This window comes from Cyclopterus lumpus, chromosome 9 (assembly GCF_009769545.1).
Source record: "Cyclopterus lumpus isolate fCycLum1 chromosome 9, fCycLum1.pri, whole genome shotgun sequence".
NCBI classification, from domain to species: Eukaryota; Metazoa; Chordata; class Actinopteri; order Perciformes; family Cyclopteridae; genus Cyclopterus; species Cyclopterus lumpus.
Window position 1 is genome coordinate 18504655 of NC_046974.1, and position 19157 is coordinate 18523811.

A 19157-nucleotide genomic window follows, 5' to 3' on the forward strand; every position below is an offset into this window, starting at 1 on the left:
AGATGAGGAAATCTTTGGTTTCCAAAAGGTTTCTCGTAGAAAGAAGCAGCAGAAATAGTCACAATAATAACAGTTGCACTGTAACAGTTGGAGTATTATAATTAGCATTCAGAGTGAAAGCGGGATCACGTGACCGTTGGCAGAGTTTCCAAGTTCTGGCCCAATGGACGGAGAGTAAACTCCACAGGGGAGTCCCCGGGGAACGAGACGTGCTGGGTTGGAGAGGGGTTATTGGACTGTGCTGTCTCTGACTGTGAGCCACTGGGGACCAGAGCAGAGGTGCCTGATGGTGCACTGAAGCCTGAGTGTGACACCTGGGCTGTCTGTCACGGCCACAAACACAGACAATGTGACACTTGGAAGGATAGAAGTTGAGGCTGCAACACCAGAAGTCAAGACCCAGCTGACAGTAAGGATGAGAGGTGTGCAGTTCAACTCAATTATTTCCCTGACGCACTTAAATCCAAGCCTGTTTGTCTCCTTCCTCCTTTCGTTTTCTTCTCCTTTCTTCGTGTGTCCATGGCCCTTTAAATAAACCAGGGTCATCGGGAGGCTGAACCCTTTAATTACAGTGGTCTGATGAGACTGTGTGTGTATTAATCAACAGTGTGAGGCGTGTGGCAGTCTGAAAAGAGACCGGATGAAGGGCTGCAGCACTACTGAGCTTTAAAAGGAGTTCTGACAAACAGGCTCTTACAATGAATTTCCCCGTCTGCATCGCTAAACTAAACTGATATCCAATTATGTTCCCAACATCGACAAGCTAACGGAGCAGCTGTGAGCAGCATAGGCTTGCAGTGTCAGAATTGGCCAGGCGCGAGGCAGAGAAACCCAGGACCTTGAAGGAGATGTCACAAGGAGGCCGGAGTCAGCCGCTTGAGTGAGCGATGGTCCACACGCTTGCCTGAAAGCATGACATTGCCGAAGGGGGAAAAACACCATTTTATCATTCAGTGCGATTCGCACCCTCTCTCCCTGTCAAACATGCCATATGTCCCCGTCACAGGTCGTCTTGCTGGCTTATCGAGTGTGACAGGGCTATTCACACACTGCTCCCAATCAGACACCATCTCCTGCAGAAAAAAAATCACCACCATAGCACAGTGACAGGCTGTCAGGCAGAGGGCACCAACCTCCACAGGGCCCTGGCTGAGAGTCTGCCCGTGCGGGGGAGGGGGCAAAGGCCAGGGGTTAGGATGGGAGACGCAACGCAGGCCTCCACACGTCCACACACCTCCTGCTGTTGACACTTTTACTCCGTTATTCAATCAGCAACCAGGCAGTGCTACAATCCGAGTTCAAACAGAAGCTTTAATTGAAATGTCTAACATAGCTTTTATGTGTGAGTCCTTTTAAGTTTAACTCAGCCTCACGTTGAGCTCTGGGAAATGCATGTGACTTGGCATTTCATTGGATGACGTAGATCACATGAACCTGGTTATTTGCCTGCCAGGAAACAAAAGTGGTATGTAAACTTCAGCTGGGACTTCAAGCTGAGACCTGGTCACCAGCCTATTTTCCTAACCACTAGACCATACGAGTCCCTGATGTGTTACGCCATTCTGAGGCTTAAAGTTGGGACAACCAGAGGTCACTGAAATCCATACGCAGGGAGCACAATCTCAGAGCTTTGAAGAAGATTGTCTTCTCTCTGTGCCCTTCTGGAGTCAGCAAATGTTGACTTTGATGCCAAAGAATCTCAGTGGTACTTAGCCACTTGGCTTCAAACACAATAACACTGCAGATGCTGAATATATTCACTAAGTGAGCAATCAGTTGCAAAGTGGGCTGAAAATTACACGTATCCCCGACCCCATGATGATATGCATAGAGAAATAAATCAGAGAGCAAAAGAAGGAGCAGAGGGGCAAGGGGGAATCGTGGTATCACCTGATCCGTCTTATCTTAAGAAGCGGCGGGATGTGTCACCTCAACTCTTCAGAAAAAGAGATAGAACCCTCCTGGCACATTTTTATACGAACGATTTCTGTGAAATGATTGTTAATCTATGCAAAAAAGCAATCAGCGACTCATTCATAATGCATGAGCAACGAGATACCAATTTTGCAACGCTTTTGGATTATGAGATGTTATCGTGAATGCAGCAGATGAAATATGAACACTCCTACCTGTACCATTGTGATTACATGACTGCAGTGGTCGTGAGACACTGGGAGAGGGGAAAATGTGCAGAAAGATACATAGAGAGAGACAGACAAGCAGATAGAAATCCATTACCTTCTGACTGTAGAAGAGCTTTAAATGGGAATATTTGTTTCTAACAGCTTTATGTATCCATTTGTGCTGTAATTTATCAACCTAAAAACTGTGGTTTTAAGTACATCTGGCTGACATTTTAATGGTCCATCAATCACACGGTGTCATGTGATAACATTTTGAGATCATCCTCCTCCCTGAGCTGCAGAGAGAGAGAAAAAACTGAATCCAATAAATTGGCTGCAATCCCAGGGAAATGATGAGAACCTATTTCTAATTCAAAGCGAGTTCAAAGTATGAATGTTGGATTATCTGCTTCTCAAATTAATGCAAATCAAATTTCATTAAGGATACTTTTGTTCTACATAGACCCCTAATGCACTGAATATATTTATTTTTAAACTGCAGTTTATAGGCTGACAAAATAAATAAATGTATATATTACAATTCCTGTTTGGATTACTGGCGTAATAAATGCAATGTATTGTCAAAGTATAATCTATTTATTTTCCAGGAGCCATACATTCATAAACATCATATACACATTTTTGTTACAGAAAAATACTGCAAAACTCTTTTTCCAAAGGTTTTAACAACAACAATCCAAACAGGCAGAGTGATGAACTTTGACCTTCCCAGTCTGATGAGGGTGTTTCCAACACAACCACTCGGCCTTTCTTCTCCACAGAAGCCTGCCTTGTTGTTACCGTGTATGAATACACATGGAAGCTTTGGGGAAAAGCACCGACAGATTTCATAATTTTTACATTCTGGGCAACTTTGACGCCAGAGATTTGCTCTTAAAACGAGGCGGAGCAAGGATGAAGGGTGGTATAAAAATCAATGAGGCTTTTCAAAGGCAACAAGAAAAACCAACGCCTTAGCCTGAAATTAAACAAGAGCACTCCCGGCACTGAGGGACGACGGAGTATGTTGCAGGTGCCCTCGTCTTCACAGGATCAATTACAGGATCGATACAATGACATGAGACAGTCAATTACATGATGGAAAATGGGACGTGAACTGGGCGTCACTCTGTTTCATGTGTTTCAGATGTTTCCAATAATACAGCTCAAGCAAGTCTGTACACTTGCTTGAGTGAAGCCCAGTTCTGGACCAATCAATCCTCCAAGTGCAAACCTCATATGAAACCTGTTTTTCTGAGGTGGAGAGTAAAAGGGATTGTTGGGGTGTTTTGAAGTGGGGTTGTTTAAGGGTTTGGAGAAACTGACCGGAGTACCAACATGACAGCAAAGTAATGAAAATAAATAAATAAAAATGTAGACACCTAAAAAAAAAGTCAATATGAATTTCAGTGTACACTGTAATTAAAATATGTTTCAATCTAGAACAGAACTGAAGGTTAAATGGATTTTAGGCTGATAAGATATCTTATCAGTGAAGTTATCTTACTCTCGGAGCCTGCTGGCTTTGATTAGCCACCAGGCTCAGGATGTTAACGTTGCCATTTTGAAGCATTGAAATATTCAGTTTGCTAGTTTGGTTATAGTCTTGTTTTTGTGGTGTATATATTATTTACTGGATCCCTTTGGTAAACATATGCAACTAATGATGCTAATGATTTGAGGTTCATTGATGCTGAAACTCGTATCCCAACTGCCTATTTCAGGGAAAACTTGGGACTAAAGGAACAATTCACTGTTCCTCCCTAAAACTAAATCCTCTGGCAGCATTCTTGTACCCGGCTGTCTTAATTGAACCCCGGCACCTAACACCGTCTGCCACCACCCACTTACCAAAAGGGCAAACACACCCCGGAGGATCATACAGCCCGTCATCACTGAAAGGAGCTCACGGTGTTGATGTTGCCTCAGTCAGTGAGTGGATAGAAAAGCTGGGACACTGGTGACACAAATCTTTCCTGCTGCGGCCAAATGCACATCCCTGACATATATATTAATATACACACACGTCATTTTTCAATACGAGAACAGACAACATACTGTGATCCATAGGCCTCGGTATGTTAATGCAAATGCTCACTCTGGGAAGTCATACACTGAATCCCTTTTAGTAAAACCAGGAGCCAACAGCAACATGATATATTGTCAGTCAGGTCTAATTCTGTGTTCAAACTTAATGGTTCCTGACAAGCATTTCACCAGTCGACTGAGGGACCAGAGGGAATATGCCACACTGAGCATGACCATTCAGCAAATTCACATTTAACATTTCATTCCTCCAGCTTGGACAGAATGAATTATACATCCTCGATTCTGCCACATTGATCCATCCAGACAAAACTCCCTAAACGTTAAATGTTAAAAGATCGGACGGCATCTCTCTCATTCTGACATTCTCTCTCTATCCTTGACCTCTTTCCTCACTCCCTCTGTTATCTGAAATAATCTCAGGGCCTCTTTAGATTCTATTCATCAGAGCAGAAAGAAGCAGGCGCTGACATTGATAAAAAAAAAAAAATACCATCTGTGCCTTGCAGGGGTATAAGGAGTGAGAGAGAATGAAACGGGCTCTGTTGTCTCCCTCTTGTCCCCCCTCGTCAATGCCATTTCAATTGAAAAGCGCAGTGGTAATTAAATTCCAGCAGGGGTTAGGGGCAACTGTGCGGCGCACTGACGGGGGGCTGCCCCGACATAAAGATGACACAATTCAAGAGGACAGAGGGGGCGCCAGGCGGAAAAGGAGGGAGGGGGTACACATGTTGTGTACTCGCATACACTGCCAGATTCGTACTACTCAATCTTCATGACATTTAAAAAATAGAAAATGAAATGGATATTCAACTCAACTGAATCCCACTATGACCTTTTCCCTAAATCAGGGATATTCAAAACAGATCCTTCTTCTGCATCTGCGGCATTTGCAGTGTATTTCGTAATGCTTAGGAGGATGAGCAATTAGGTGGAGGAGAATTTGGGAAAGCTGGTGTGTGTGTGTGTGTGTGTGTGTGTGTGTGTGTGTGTGTGTGTGTGTGTGTGTGTGTGCATATGTGTCAGCACAAATGTGTGACTCACAGAAGGACGCTGGTTGTTGATTCACATTTTAGTGGCACTAATCCAGAGGCTCCAGAGAGGCCACACACTCCTGCTGTCCCCTTCTCCCCATCCTCCATTAGCAAAACAAAACAGCTAGTTGGGCTTTAACTGCCGAAACAAACAGCGCTTGGCATGCAGTATTTTGACTTTTTAAAAATTACCATACCCTAAAAGATGATTCATACAATTCTTCGAGAGAAGTTAAATAAATGGACAGAAAAGTATTTGGTTTCAGCATTATTTTGTATTTGCTTTTATGTTCACGGTAAATCAAAATAACACAATAGGTTGAATGTTGATTCAAAGCAGCATACAACTGTATTTATAATAACTCATCAGAATGTATATTTATGCCATTTCCATCATTTCCTGGTCTCACCAACATTGAATATGATGCAAAGAAATATCAACGCACAGATACTTTGATAAACCTCTTTGTAGAAATCTGAATAATAAACATTGGATTTTGTTAAAGAAGCAAAAACAATTACATTTATCAATCATTTTCTGTCAAATAACCACCTTCACTCTAGCGATTATGTTACAACATTGCATGTTACAATGCTGACGGTGAGCAGTTGATGACTGACAGTCTTCTGATCCATTAACATGTGTTGGCTCCCTTGCATTTAACATTTGAATGAAGATATAAATTAATTCTGCCAGTGCTTCACATATATATTAATCAATTTATCAGAGCCTCTTACCATAAAAATGTTCCCATAAAAAGCAGTTGTGCAACTCCGATGCCATCTAGTGGACAAAGCGCTCAATACATATAACTGTGCCCTTGAGCAATCATTTCCCCACATTTCAAAATGAATATCAGTAATTTGTTAGAGACACAGTTGCTTTGTTGTTAGTTTAAAAAAAGATTTGATTGTTGGGAAAATCCATGAAGTTCTGTGCAGCTCCACTCGGTGCACTCGTCGCACTTCGTTAGTTGAGCATCGCTCTCAGGTCTTGAGGTAAGAAGACAAAGGGTCCTCTTGTTCAGCCTCAGTAGCGGTTTAAAATCTCCAGAACTTCCTCTTTAACCGAGAGTGCAGAGTGCTGCTGGACACCCGGCGTGCCAATGCTCGTTTCCCAGCAGTCAAAGCCGCAGTCTTTCAAGTCCTGCATTGTGGTCTGGACAACAGAGGAGTCCGTTTCTACAAAACAAACAAGTCATAATAAAGTCATGTCAAAACAAGTTATGCCACTGTGGGCTACAGTTATACATTAAAAGATAAATGGATTACAAGTTAACGAGACAGATGTTGTTTGATGTCCGTGACGAAACGGGCTTTCAGGGATGGACCTGTCACCAGCAGCAAAAGGACGACAAAACCTCTTCAATAAAGTCAATGACCTTGCAGATGTAGACAAAGTAAGACGCTGAATTGTGTGATCCCACCAAACGCCCGCTGTCTGATGCAAATGAAATGGTGAATGCTAACCACACGTCTCCCTCAAATCCAAAGCTTTAGATGCAAGAGCAGCTCTACCGCAACAAGAACTTAACGTGGTGCTTTCCACTGACTGAGAACATTAGAGAAGACGGAAACCAGACGATCTATTTGAAAATAACTTGCTGAGAAAACAAATAAAAGAGCATTTGAAAATATATTTAGAGGAATTTACATGCATATAGATGCAGGCTGCCGGCATAAACAACGACTGAACTCGCAGGTTCTTTGCTTGTTTGTTTTGTCAGAGAGAGGATGATATAGTTTCCTTTTAACCAATTCCACAGCAGTACCCGCACACAAAGGGCCGCTCTTGTGCAGCATTCTCATCATTTCCTGCCACTCAAGTTGTTGTTTCAGAGAGGAAGAGCGAGGGAGCGTTTGAGGAAGACAGAACGTTTGTTGTCAGCAGGAGTCCGACAGTTTGGCTCATCAAACTTCCCTTAAAAACTCAAATCCATTACAGGGCAAATCCATCGGAGGATGCAGAAAGGCCTCGACCAAATGAGATCTTCATTTTAAAGCAAAGGCTGAGTAACTAACAAAATACAAACTAGTTTAGACAACAGGATAACAAAAACAACTGTTGTATTATTCATTAAATGTTTCAAAATAAAATGATTAATACAGCCTGTGGGGACCATAGAATAGTATATCTCTTCCTCTAATAAGATTACATTTTTCATGGCCAGTCAACCGCAGAGAGGAAGGTGGGCCATGGTTTGCCTCCATGTGAAGGTGTTTTATGCTTAGAAATACCTACTTGAAGAGCTCTTTTAGTTTGTCCTATATAAGCCTTATAATAAGAAAAGCAGGTCAACATAGAGACACATGTGTAGAGTTGCAGTTGATAAACTGGTCAATAGAAAACATGAAGTGTTTGCAGCTCTTACACTTTTATATTACATCGTGCACGATGTCCACGTCTAGAGTCAGACCTTCCACAAGAGAATGGAGGAGGCCGTTTGGTGATCTCCTGAAGCACACAGGATGTGTCCATGTTTCCTGAGGATGTTTCTAATTTCTGCAGAGCAGTGTTTGACAAATCATGCCCGTGGTTCATTTTGTTTCATGCAGCAAATCTTCTTTTTCATTTATTTTGGCACGTTGAAGGGCAGCATCAATCACCTTTGAAAGGTGCCCTATAACTCTAATCTGTTCACACTTTAATTTGATTTTGACAAAGTCAGCAGAAGATAAGAAGTTTAGACGGCCTATTGTTCTTTGTGTGTTGCTAGTTGCATGTTGAAAAGTATTATGTTTGAATTGTGTAATCCACTCCCTTAAAAATATTCACGTGTTAATACTATTGCTCGGGAGAAGGCCGAAAGGCATCCCCAAATATATTTTAGCTAAATGTAAAGCTCTACAGACCTGATTTGCTTTACGATGTGCCACCTTTTTTACTTCAGTTCTTTAACGTTCTTCTCCAAACATTTAAAAGTGCTCTTTTGTGACAGAGAGCCAAACAGTACCTGGTCTCAGAAGGGTGATGCCGCAGCCTCCTCCCCCTGCGCCGGTTAGCTTGCTATGGAGCCCTTTGGTCAATGTGACCCGGCACAGTGTGTCCAGTGAAGGGTGCCCCACACCCATCACATTCAGATGGTGCTGGTTCATGTCAATGAGCTCCTGTAAATTATACCACACAGCTGTTGTAAATACATGTTAATATTGGCAGAGAATTAGTCACGTGGATTTTTTTGATCAGTTGTAGTACGACAATTACATTTTGCTGACGTAACGTCTCAATGACTTGTTTCAGATGCAAGATGCTTTATCCAATCTATTCATATGTTGTACCTCTAGAATATTGTAGTGCTCTCCAGTGATGGGCTCACAGGTCATTTCTGAGAGGACTCTCTCACAATTGCAGGAAATGGCATCAACTGAGTCAAGCACCGGGTTCATGATGGAGGGAAACTACAGGGGATGAAAACAAACATAGCAAATGCACATCTCCAACATCACCTGCGCACAGCATCTCTATGCAAAGTCATCACTGCGGCCTTTTAAAAGAACAGCTTTGTACAGATACAGATTGTTAAAAGGACAGACTGATCTATGTCTGAGGCCAAGGCAACAGCACACAGGGGCGCCGGCTAAAAGTTTAATTTCAATATTTTATGAAGGCACTCAACGCCAGGCTCTGGAGTATCTGCCATGCAAAAGCACCACCTATTATATTAATTACAGAGTCTGAAAGTAACACACGGGGGAGGAAGAAACCATTTAGTACCTTGTTAATCTTGTCCTTCACCCTGGCAACAAGTACCTTGGTGCTACGCGGTACTTTGGTGTTAGTGAGGAGGATTCTTAATAACGGCACCCTGCGAAGTAAAGCAGACACATCTGCATTCACGTCACTCAAACAATATTTGTTTTCTGTTAGGAATACACTAAGAAGTTGATTAATTCACTGTGAACTCTTTTAAAATTAAATAAAAATTAAAAATGCTAATCAGTGTAATTACCTGCTCAGCGGTATTATCTTCCCGGCCAAGAATCTCAGCATGCCACCTTCATACAGGGAAATCAAAATCATTAACTCGATAATCATCAAATGATGATGAACAGTGGCGGCTCCATTGAAGAGCGCTCTGAGTCCACGGAGACAACAGGACGTATGAAGCCATATGTACAGCACAGATAGCATCGGACCTCACCCCATGTTCCTACAGCGTTGTCTACTCCAGAAGGATTACCATGGATGATCATCTCCCCTTGGAAAGCCCAGCTGTTGATCCGCTCTAGGTCCTCCTGACACCACCTGCAATTATTTGTAAATTAAAGGAGAACCTAGTATCCCAACAGACCCTCACAGACCTAAGCTCCAACTACATATTCATCTACAAAACAAACAGGTATAGATGTTCAATGAATGATTATACAGAAGCTGCTTGTGAGGAATGTCTCTCAAACATGAGGCAGTTTCACAGAGAACACCCTCTCTACCTACTCTTCACCCTCCTCCCATTTGCTTGCAAATATAGACATCTACAATGTGTTGTGCCCTCCACCATTACTGCCTTACACAGCCTGGGCTCAATAATAAAGAATGAAAACACCACAAACTGGACTTAGAAATTACAATAGTTTACATACAAAAGCTGTCAGGACTTTAATACGGTTAATACAGATCTTCTTAAAGAGCATTTGTGTGGGCAGCTTGAGTGCATGTACTTGAAATCAATAAAAATGATTTCAGGTCACCAATATATGTCATGTTCAAATTAAGGACAGAGAAAGTGCTGTAATCGGACAAACTCTTTAAGTTTGTTTGTGCTGCTTTCTGAGGTATAATTATCCAGTCACAACACTAATCTAGTTCAATAAAAATAAAATTTAAGAAAGAGAGTTGACACATTCATTAAAATTGTAACATCATAAACTCCTCAAAAATGTATTTTTAACATTGCAGGCCACTGTTTTGGATTGCAATGTACTGCACAGACATTCATGTTGTAGTGTTGATCTCAAACATGTCTCAGTTTATTTGATTTGAGAAGATTAATGTTGTCTTTTTTATTCTCTATAAACTTAAAAATAATAACCATTAGTGAGACTGTATGTTTGCACAGTATGAGACATGTGAGAAGAAAAATCCTCCGACCTAAGAATTACATCTCTACGTAAACTGCATACAGAGCTTCTAAAAAGAGACAATCCCTAATATAATGTCCTTACCTGGCAGTGTGATCCCACTCTTTGAGAGGAGCGGGGATGGTTCCACTTGCACAGAGCAGAGCTGCACTTAGGCACACAGAGTAGGCAGCACTTGACCCCAGTCCTGCTCCAGTAGGCAGCTCAGACCACACAGTCAGCGTCAAGCTGGGCAGCTCACTGAGGACAGAGACATGCAAACTGAGTCCATGTTTGTATATGAACACCTAAATGCTGGATCTATGACTTACTTAATAATTAAGTAAATAAGTATCATTCCCGTTCTTGACTTTACTTATTATTATAATAATAGATTACTGGTACAGTTACAGTATGCACATAACTATAAAAAGTGTTTAATGTTAAGTAATCCACACACAGAAGGTCATGCAACAGAAACTAGCTTGATGTTGACGTCAATGTCTGTCGGGGAAGCTGCTTTTGGGCAGACAGGAGAATAGTCTAAACTAATTGTCCGGCTCTTCCTTCGAAGTAAAAACCCATCCAGACTTGTTAAAGGCGGCAGTGTGGCCGAGTGCCAGACTCTCATTAGTGGCCATCCAGTCAGAACCCTCTTTCAGACACGGCCGCACCGTGTCAGCACCGATTAAACCTCTCAACTACCCGCAGCTCTAATGTTCTTGAGCATTTTCCGTGCTCGCAGGTGCAAAACTAACATCCTGCTTCTCTGTCTGTCTCAATTTACTCATTTTATTTCGAGGTGGAGGGAATTTTTCTGATGCAGGGAAAAATCAAACTCAACTCATCTACATAAATAGTGAATACATTTTCAAAAGGGATTGAATTATTTCCATTTCTTTAATTTAGAGAATTTAGACCTGAACGATTCAATCTTTGTAAGCATGTGCTGTAGTCACAACATGTGTTAATCAAATTAGCCCAACCAGGATACATTGAAGTACAAATGACAGTCTACCATGCTACCTGTGATACATGGCATGAATCAGCCTAGTTTAATTTGAACTGCTTGTAGCTCACAAACAAACTCACAAATTCAGATGTGTCAGGTCGAAGTGTTTTGACGTTACAAAATGATGTAAACACTTTGCTTGTGTCAGCGATGGCCACAGAAAGTAACACAGGCAGTGTGTGTTACAGTTGCTGCATTTGTATTTCTTCCAGCTGTTTTTTTAAAGTGAAATGTTGAAGTTTTACATTTCACATGTGTGCTACCTCTTAGCTCAAATAAAAATAATTAGGAAATTAGACATAATTATTCTAGGACTTAACCATCGAACAAGTGAGTCTCAAATCTTGTAAGGACTCCCCTCCCCCTCCTCTCACCAACACACAGGAAGACAATTCTGAAAAGCAGAGGACTTGTGATGAAACGAGCAGAGTGCACACTTCCCAGCATTCATCAGAAAATGCTCAGCCAAAGAGAAATGCTATATTTTACACCCAACACAAAGAGATGCAGCTGCAACAGTCATTGCCTGCAGGAGGCTACAGTGCTACATCTGTGGAGTCAGATGTGCTCAGACACTATTGCTTTCCAATGCCTGTAGATGGAGCACATGGACATGTGTACATCTACATTTTCTAAGTGTTCCTGCTGTTATCTTTCTTATAAAAGGTGCCCTAGGTTAGCTTGAAACAACTGGTGCTACAGCTCTGCAACTGAATAACATTTGCTGGGCCTGGTCTCTGGTTTTCTCTAGTATCTAAAATATCTGTACGGTGTAATGTGATTTTTGTGGCCCTCAAAGTCCATTAGCCATAATAATAAAGTGAACAAATTATGGGAAGAACTATCTCACCCTGATCCAAATACTGAGAGGTAGATGTAAAGGAAGGCTATGGTGGCCATGTTGCAAGTATCCAAGTTTCCATTGGTGACACCAAGAAATTCATGCAGTCTCCTCACAAGGTCCGCATCCAGACGTTTCACCTCCTCCCTCTTACCTGTTAACATGAGTTACAAGACACAGCAATTATCAGAATCACTAGAATAATATCACAACAACGCACACTTTGATCTGTATGGAAAAGACGCATATATGTATGTATGAAAAATACTGCAAAATGTATTAACCTAAGTTGTCCCAGTTAATGGTATGTCCAATGACTAATACAATAACAAAGTCCAGAGACAATATGCAGAAGATGGAGTTTATTGCTGAAATATAACCTAAATATACATTATTTATATATTATTTACTTATATGATGATTAGTTGTGATTGGAGTTAAATGGTCATTAATAAAAAACGTTTTATAGACATTGGAAAAAAGTCTCCAAACTGAAATGTCACAGTGTGTGCTGGACTATGAGAAGCATGATGCAGATCCAACACTAAAAATGACAGTGTAATGTGTTAATGATCCCCAGTGCTGCGCTACTACCCCCTTACCACATGAATAAGGAATAAGCGGCTTCAGTTCAGAGAGGTCCCAGCAGAGGAATGTGTCGATATTTGGGAGGTTGATGCAAACATTGCCAGTAGTGGTGCCTTTCAACCATAAATATGTTCTCAGGTTCAAACTCACAGCAAGAGCCACCTGTGATGGAGCAGAGAACAAATTGTGATTAAATGGTCAGACGTTTAGCCCATTCAGTGTTCATTAGTTCAAATAATGTTCCAAGGCATAATATAGCTTCTTCTTTTTTTTGTTTAGGTTATTATTGATTTCCATTTATTTACCGTAAGTGGGAACATAATTTGCAGAGATGCAAGTTACTTAAATGACACTATATGAGAGTATGATAATTGCATTTAAAAACAGAATTAATTACACGTTTAATTTGTAGAAAACTGTCTAGGCGTGCAAAGGGTTTGTCCTTTATGGGTTTCGTATCCTTTTTGCTCCGACTGACGTAACACTACCCAGCTTCACTTTTAGATATCATTCACTTGGTATCATATCAGCTCTTAAGTGCTCTTTCGGGTTACCTTTCCGTGCACAACCGCATGCTCTCCGTGGAGGATCGCCTTCCCTGGAGCAGACACGAAGACGTCCTTGACTTGCATTTCTGTAACAGTTTCCAGAGTGCAACGATCTGTCCAAAACTTGTCTCTGACAGTGTTATTATTAGCGAGCTTAGCACGTTTAGCACATGTTAATCCTCTGAAGCAGCAGCAAGCGGTTGACAGCGCTGCCCGACGGCTCTACGACTTCCATGAAGATAGAGGATTTAACAGCAGGTTTGGTCAAAGATCTGACGGACTGAGACTCCTCAACGCAGCGGGATGGAAACATGTTAAACAACACGGCTGACATACGGGAGGAGGGACGAACATGTGTCCGATCTTCATTAACCAATCGGCGCCACATCTAGTATTATTTTGTCCAATCAGCGACCAGCGCTCTGAGACCACATGGGCAGTCAACCAATCGTGCGATTAAAATGAAACGCCCATAAACAACGGATACTACGGAGGGACAAGAGACATTTCCAACGATCGTTCACCTTTAGCAGCTGTCCTTTAGCTTTAACATGGCTTCGTTTATGATCAAACCTGCTTACTTCCGTTGTGTTGTCAGGACAGGCAGGCTCATGAACGAGCATCGGACAACAGACACGTTGTATCCAGGCAGAAGGTAGTTATACGTGTCTGTTCTTGTTCAAAGGAGGCGTGCACACTCCCTCACGTTGTAGCTGTTCATGTAACAGCTAACGTTACGCAGCTGCTACCCAGGGATTCTCTTTAAAATACACGCAAGTTTAGCACAGCTGGAGTATTGTTTAAATAACTGAAACTTTAAAACCCAGTGAAACACAAAAAATGCAGCGTTATATTGAGTATGTGCATGATTGTTATCTTGTGTCAAAAGTATTGCCATCTAAATCCCTCTCTTGTAACTTCCTGTCTTCCCTTTGCCCTACAGTTATGCCACTGAAGGAGACAACAGGGTACCTAAAATATACACCAAAACTGGAGACAAAGGTTGTATTTGATCTTAACTAGGAAAACGATACATGTTACAGCACTGTTATCGTGCAACGTTCTTACAAAGTGTGACTCATATTCCTGGTGTCCCCCAAAAGGTTTCTCGAGCACATTTACAGGAGAGAGGAGACCAAAAGAAGATCATATTTTTGAAGCCTTAGGAAATACAGATGAGCTGTCATCAGCGATAGGGTAACATTTCTACTTTTCACCTGTCACAGTTGACTTCAGAACTTGTTCTATTATCCACCTGACCTGAAGTGAACGTGTTGATTGGACATTACAGCTTGGCCAGAGAATTTTGCCTGGACAAAGGTCATACGTTCACATATCAGCTGGACAAGGTTTGGTTTTCATGTTGCATTTACTAACTTCCTTTGCTGCACATTGTACATGAGCCAGATATAATATTTCTGACAGTATTTTTTCATTGCAGATACAGTGCATTTTACAAGATGTGGGCTCCAATATAGCCACTCCTCGATCAACTGCAAGAGAAAGTCACATAAGTATGCACTTGCTGGCTTTTCTAATGCAGTACAATATTGCCTTGTCCGCTTGAAGATCTCATTGGTTTATTTGTATTTCTTCTTATGTAAGAGAAAACTACATTTACTGCACAGCCAATTGCAGACCTGGAAAACTGGATTGATAAATTCACAGAAGAACTCCCTCCACTGACCAACTTTATTTTACCTGTAAGCCCATTTGTGCATGTGTGAGATACAGGTCTAATGAGAGTCCAGGTTGTCCTGTTGCACTGATACTTTTGCAATGCGTTTTAACAGTCAGGAGGGAAGGGCAGCGCAGCTTTGCACTTGGCTCGGACAGTGTGTCGGAGAGCAGAACGCAGGTCAGTAGCAGCATGCTCCTTGCTTTGAATGACATCAAATGAGCCCCCTTGTCTTGCTTTGGCGGCTCAGCAGGTTCTGATCGAACTTTGCCCTTCTGACAGCGTTGCTCCAATTGTGCGAACTGGTGAGGCTGATCCAGATGTTGCAAAGTTTTTGAACAGGTCAGTCAGTCCAGTGCTTAAAAATGAATGATTTAAAAAAGTCTCTATTGCACATTCAATAAATGACCCAATATTTTTACTCAGATTAAGCGACTACTTGTTCACCGCGGCCAGATATGCAGCAACGAAAGAAGGCAAAGAGGAGAAAATCTACAACAGAGCCGAATGACCAGATACCACATGAAGAATAAGACACGGACTTAATTTGTTTTTGGGGATGCTTGGTTTGCAGAGATTTTCACATTTATTGTAAATATATCAATAAATATGTGGTCCAAAATGTGTTCTCTTTATTTTCATGCAACTTTCTTCTTAGCATAATGTGGCAATAAAATCAGTAATAAACTTCACTGACAAATTCAACCATTACATGTACCTCCTTGTTTTGCACAGGTAGTAATTCAGAAAAAAGTTGGACGTACAGCATCTGAGATCTTTAAATACTGCAGAATATTACAATTGTCATCACCCAGGGATTGAACTACCACTATTATATTGCTCTCCCTCAGTTGAATGTGGCTGCACCCCAGTACATTTTTGTTCATGTATTTTTAATACAATAATTTTACTCATCTGTTGACTTAAGGTACGCTCGTCTTTCTTCCAACATGGCTCCATTGTCACCCTCAGGATCTGACAGTCACAGGATCTGGCACCAGCCCTGGCTCTTCTGGGACAGGGTACTGGCCCATGTCATCAGAGACAGATTGCGGTCCTCGTAGGGTGGATAACGCAGATAGGTTACACACTCAAACCGGGTGCCTCTTAGCAGGCATGATTTCCTGTGAGAGAACGTATCAAAGCTGTGGCGGCCGTGGTAGGAACCCATTCCACTGGAACCTGTTAGAAAAAAAAAAGTGTTGAGTTGATATATCACGATTGTTCCACAACTATCTTGCCTAATGTGTACTCTGCTGCCACCTTCTTACCAACTCCACCGAATGGCAGAGCCACCATCAGACTCTGCAGGATGCTGTCGTTGGAGCAGAAGCTTCCACTAGATGTCTCACTCATTAGCCTCGAGATGACCTGCATTGTCAGAAAGGGCAATTATGGATCAGAAAACACATCGGCAGCACATAGGCTCACACAATTAATGCTGTGTCTTAACTTGAGTCTGTTATGTACCTTGCTGTTGCTGGAATATGCATACACACAGAGGGGTTTCTCCTGCTTATTAATGAAGGCAATTGCTTCCTCCATATTGTTTACAGTCAAAACAGGAAGAACTGGGCCAAAAATGTCCTGTTGCATGATGGGATCTGATTCTGATACCCCTGTCAAAATCGTTGGGGCTTCAGACAGAAAAAAAAAGAAGTTAACAACAGTATTAGATGAAATGCATATGACACCATTTGCTTAGTTTGTATGCATACCGATATATTTATCTGCTTCTATCACTTGGCCACCCACAGCCACTTTGCCAGATCTCCACAGCATGTCTCTTGTACGGTTGAAGATCTCTAGATTGACCATGCGCCCATAACTGCGAGACTCTCTGGGATCAGCGCCGTAGAACTGCATTAAGCAGCACTTCAGGGCCTGCATCAGCTGTGCTTGGACATCCACGTGGCACAGGATGTAGTCAGGCGCCACTACACTCTGTCCAGCGTTGTGAAAACGTGCCCAAGCAATGCGCTGTGCGGTGGTGGAGATGTCACAGTGTTGGTCCACATAACATGGGTTCTTGCCACCCAAAATCAGGGTGACGGGTGTGAGTGTGCGGGCTGCAGCCTGAGCAATTTTGCTTCCCTCCTCCCTGTTGCCTAGGGATTGACAGACATCCTTAATGTGTAATTCAATGTATGATCCCAATATGATTTTATAGCTAAGTGTAGCTTTACCTGTAAAGAAGACATGGTCAAATTTAAGTTCCACAACTTCAGGCAAGTCATTCGTGCCAGCCAGAATCCCATGGAAACATTCCTTGAGGAAAACAAGAATTTAAAATCTGATACAATTTTTGCTGTTGCATTTTAGGTCCTTCCTGCTAACACAGTAGTCCTACATCTTCAAAATCATATTTTGAAAGTAACATTTCGAGTTGGTCTTGGATGTCTCTCTCGACACTCTCAGATTTGACCATATCTTACCTCTTTAAAGTGTCACATTAAAACCACTCTTGAGTCTGTGAACTAATGCCTTCTTTAAAAGCACACAGACCAACGTCCTACTTCTCAAAATGGATTCATACAAATGAGTCATTAGGCTCCATTGGCATGGGATATACTAAGAATTTACTCAACCGCTCATTATTTGAGCTAAAAGACATACAAAACGTTGCCCTTTTTTAAGACTTAATGACAAAAAGGTTCTGCTGGAACTTTCAAATTGAAAACTTCCCATCCTCCTGCGATGTAATTACTCACATTGTCCAAGTAGGAGGGGACGAGACGATGAAGAAGCTCTGCTGTGTGAGCGGTGCACTCACAGGGGCTGATGATTGCACAGTTTCCTAAACACATTTATAAAATATAAATCAGTAAGCCTTTGTGTGGACAAATAATACTAGAATTAAATTGATTAAATAAGTCTCTGCACCTGCTGCGATGGCCCCTACCAGCGGCACCAGACACGTTTGGACTGGACTGCACCAGGTCCCCATGATAAACACCACCCCCAGAGGCTCACTCAATAGAAGACACTCGTCCAACGTGGTGGACTACATCAATCAGAGTGAAGGTTTATCAGTGCACAGTTTGACCAACAGAAAGAAAAAGACATCAGCCCACTTCGGTCTTACAGAAAGGCAACTGAAGTTTTAATCTGCTTTGGCGGTGCCGGCACAATGTGTTCTTTGTGTCAGCGAGAAATAATGCTCTCAAAAAAGATTGTGAAAATTACAAATATTCCCAATAATATTATGAAAACTCACCAGGTTTCTTTCCACGTGCTGCGGCTGCATCCACTTCTTAAGGTTGTTAATAGCATGAAGTGCCTCATTCTTGACCAGAATCAATTCTGACACTACTGTCTCAAACCTTGGCTGGTTAGAAAAATAAATATATTACCAATTGGATCATTATGTCAATTGTCATTGTCTCCCGTTTTTGATGGCACAACGACTCTAGTGGAGTGCTTCACCCCTCACCTTATGGAGGTCCCTTCCAAGAGCATCCACAAAGTCACACTCGTGTTCCTCAAGCATCCGCACCACAGCCTCCAGCTGAGCCAGTCTGAAGACCTCCTTGATGGTCCGTCCCGCTTGAAAGGCGACTCTCGCCCTCCTCAGCAGATCCACACACTCAAGAGGGTATGTCTTCAGACAGGGCTCCCCCAGCCTGGTCCTGAAACAACAGTCAAGTCACTCGTTGTTAACACAACAGGGCAATTAAACACACCCTCAAAGTGTATCACCATACCTTCTGCATGTTAACCGGCCATTCCTCTGACAAGCATAGCACACCCTTTTTTTCCCACTCATGTCTATTCCAGACTGAATTCTCCACTGCTGGACCTTTTCTGAATGGAGTTAGTGTGCAATTGAGCCCATGCAGCAGCTAAGTAGAAGCCCCACGAAGGGAATATCATGAAATTCCTCCTAACAAATCCAGCCAATCAGGTGGTGCACTAATAGTCTTGAACCCAGCCACTCAAGGCATCACGTGGGCCTCGAGTGGGCCTCAATTGACGGAATCGACACTCATGACCAAGTGAGAAAAACTCAAAGTAAAGTGTGTGTTTAACGTGACTACCTTCGCCGCGCTGTGGACCATCGGGGCGGGCCGCTCATGGCTGCTCTGCAAGTGCGGGTGGAGAGTTGTGAACGTGCTCCCAACAGCACCGCTCCGCTCTCATGACGGTGTCACGCGCTGCGGGGACCGACACAATGGAGAGTGGGAGTCGGGCGAGCGCATTCACACTATAATCCGCCATGCGCGGATCGA

General features: G+C 42.3%; 3 protein-coding genes across 3 annotated transcripts; 1 reads left to right on the forward strand and 2 right to left on the reverse strand.

Annotated features, from left to right (window-relative positions):
* Window positions 1–5458: 5458 nt before the first annotated feature.
* Window positions 5459–13610, reverse strand: mvk (mevalonate kinase). The gene is made up of 10 exons (XM_034540751.1): window positions 13257–13610; window positions 12717–12864; window positions 12124–12268; window positions 10367–10522; window positions 9346–9449; window positions 9154–9199; window positions 8919–9009; window positions 8483–8602; window positions 8158–8311; window positions 5459–6385 (listed from the first exon to the last, which is right to left on the reverse strand). The coding sequence occupies exons 1-10, from the start codon at window positions 13332–13334 to the stop codon at window positions 6234–6236; spliced, it is 1194 nt and encodes a 397-aa protein (XP_034396642.1). The 5' UTR covers window positions 13335–13610; the 3' UTR covers window positions 5459–6233.
* On the reverse strand, window positions 13414–17875 carry aldh3b2 (aldehyde dehydrogenase 3 family, member B2). The gene is made up of 8 exons (XM_034540876.1): window positions 17812–17875; window positions 17640–17725; window positions 17115–17196; window positions 16647–17036; window positions 16399–16565; window positions 16200–16299; window positions 15975–16110; window positions 13414–13459 (listed from the first exon to the last, which is right to left on the reverse strand). The coding sequence occupies exons 1-8, from the start codon at window positions 17873–17875 to the stop codon at window positions 13414–13416; spliced, it is 1071 nt and encodes a 356-aa protein (XP_034396767.1).
* mmab (metabolism of cobalamin associated B) lies at window positions 13716–15550 on the forward strand. Its single transcript, XM_034540753.1, has 9 exons — window positions 13716–13905; window positions 14194–14252; window positions 14354–14447; window positions 14542–14599; window positions 14692–14764; window positions 14856–14953; window positions 15044–15108; window positions 15211–15270; window positions 15355–15550. Exons 1-9 carry the CDS (start codon window positions 13802–13804, stop codon window positions 15437–15439), a joined length of 696 nt encoding a protein of 231 aa, XP_034396644.1. The 5' UTR covers window positions 13716–13801; the 3' UTR covers window positions 15440–15550.
* Window positions 17876–19157: the final 1282 nt, after the last annotated feature.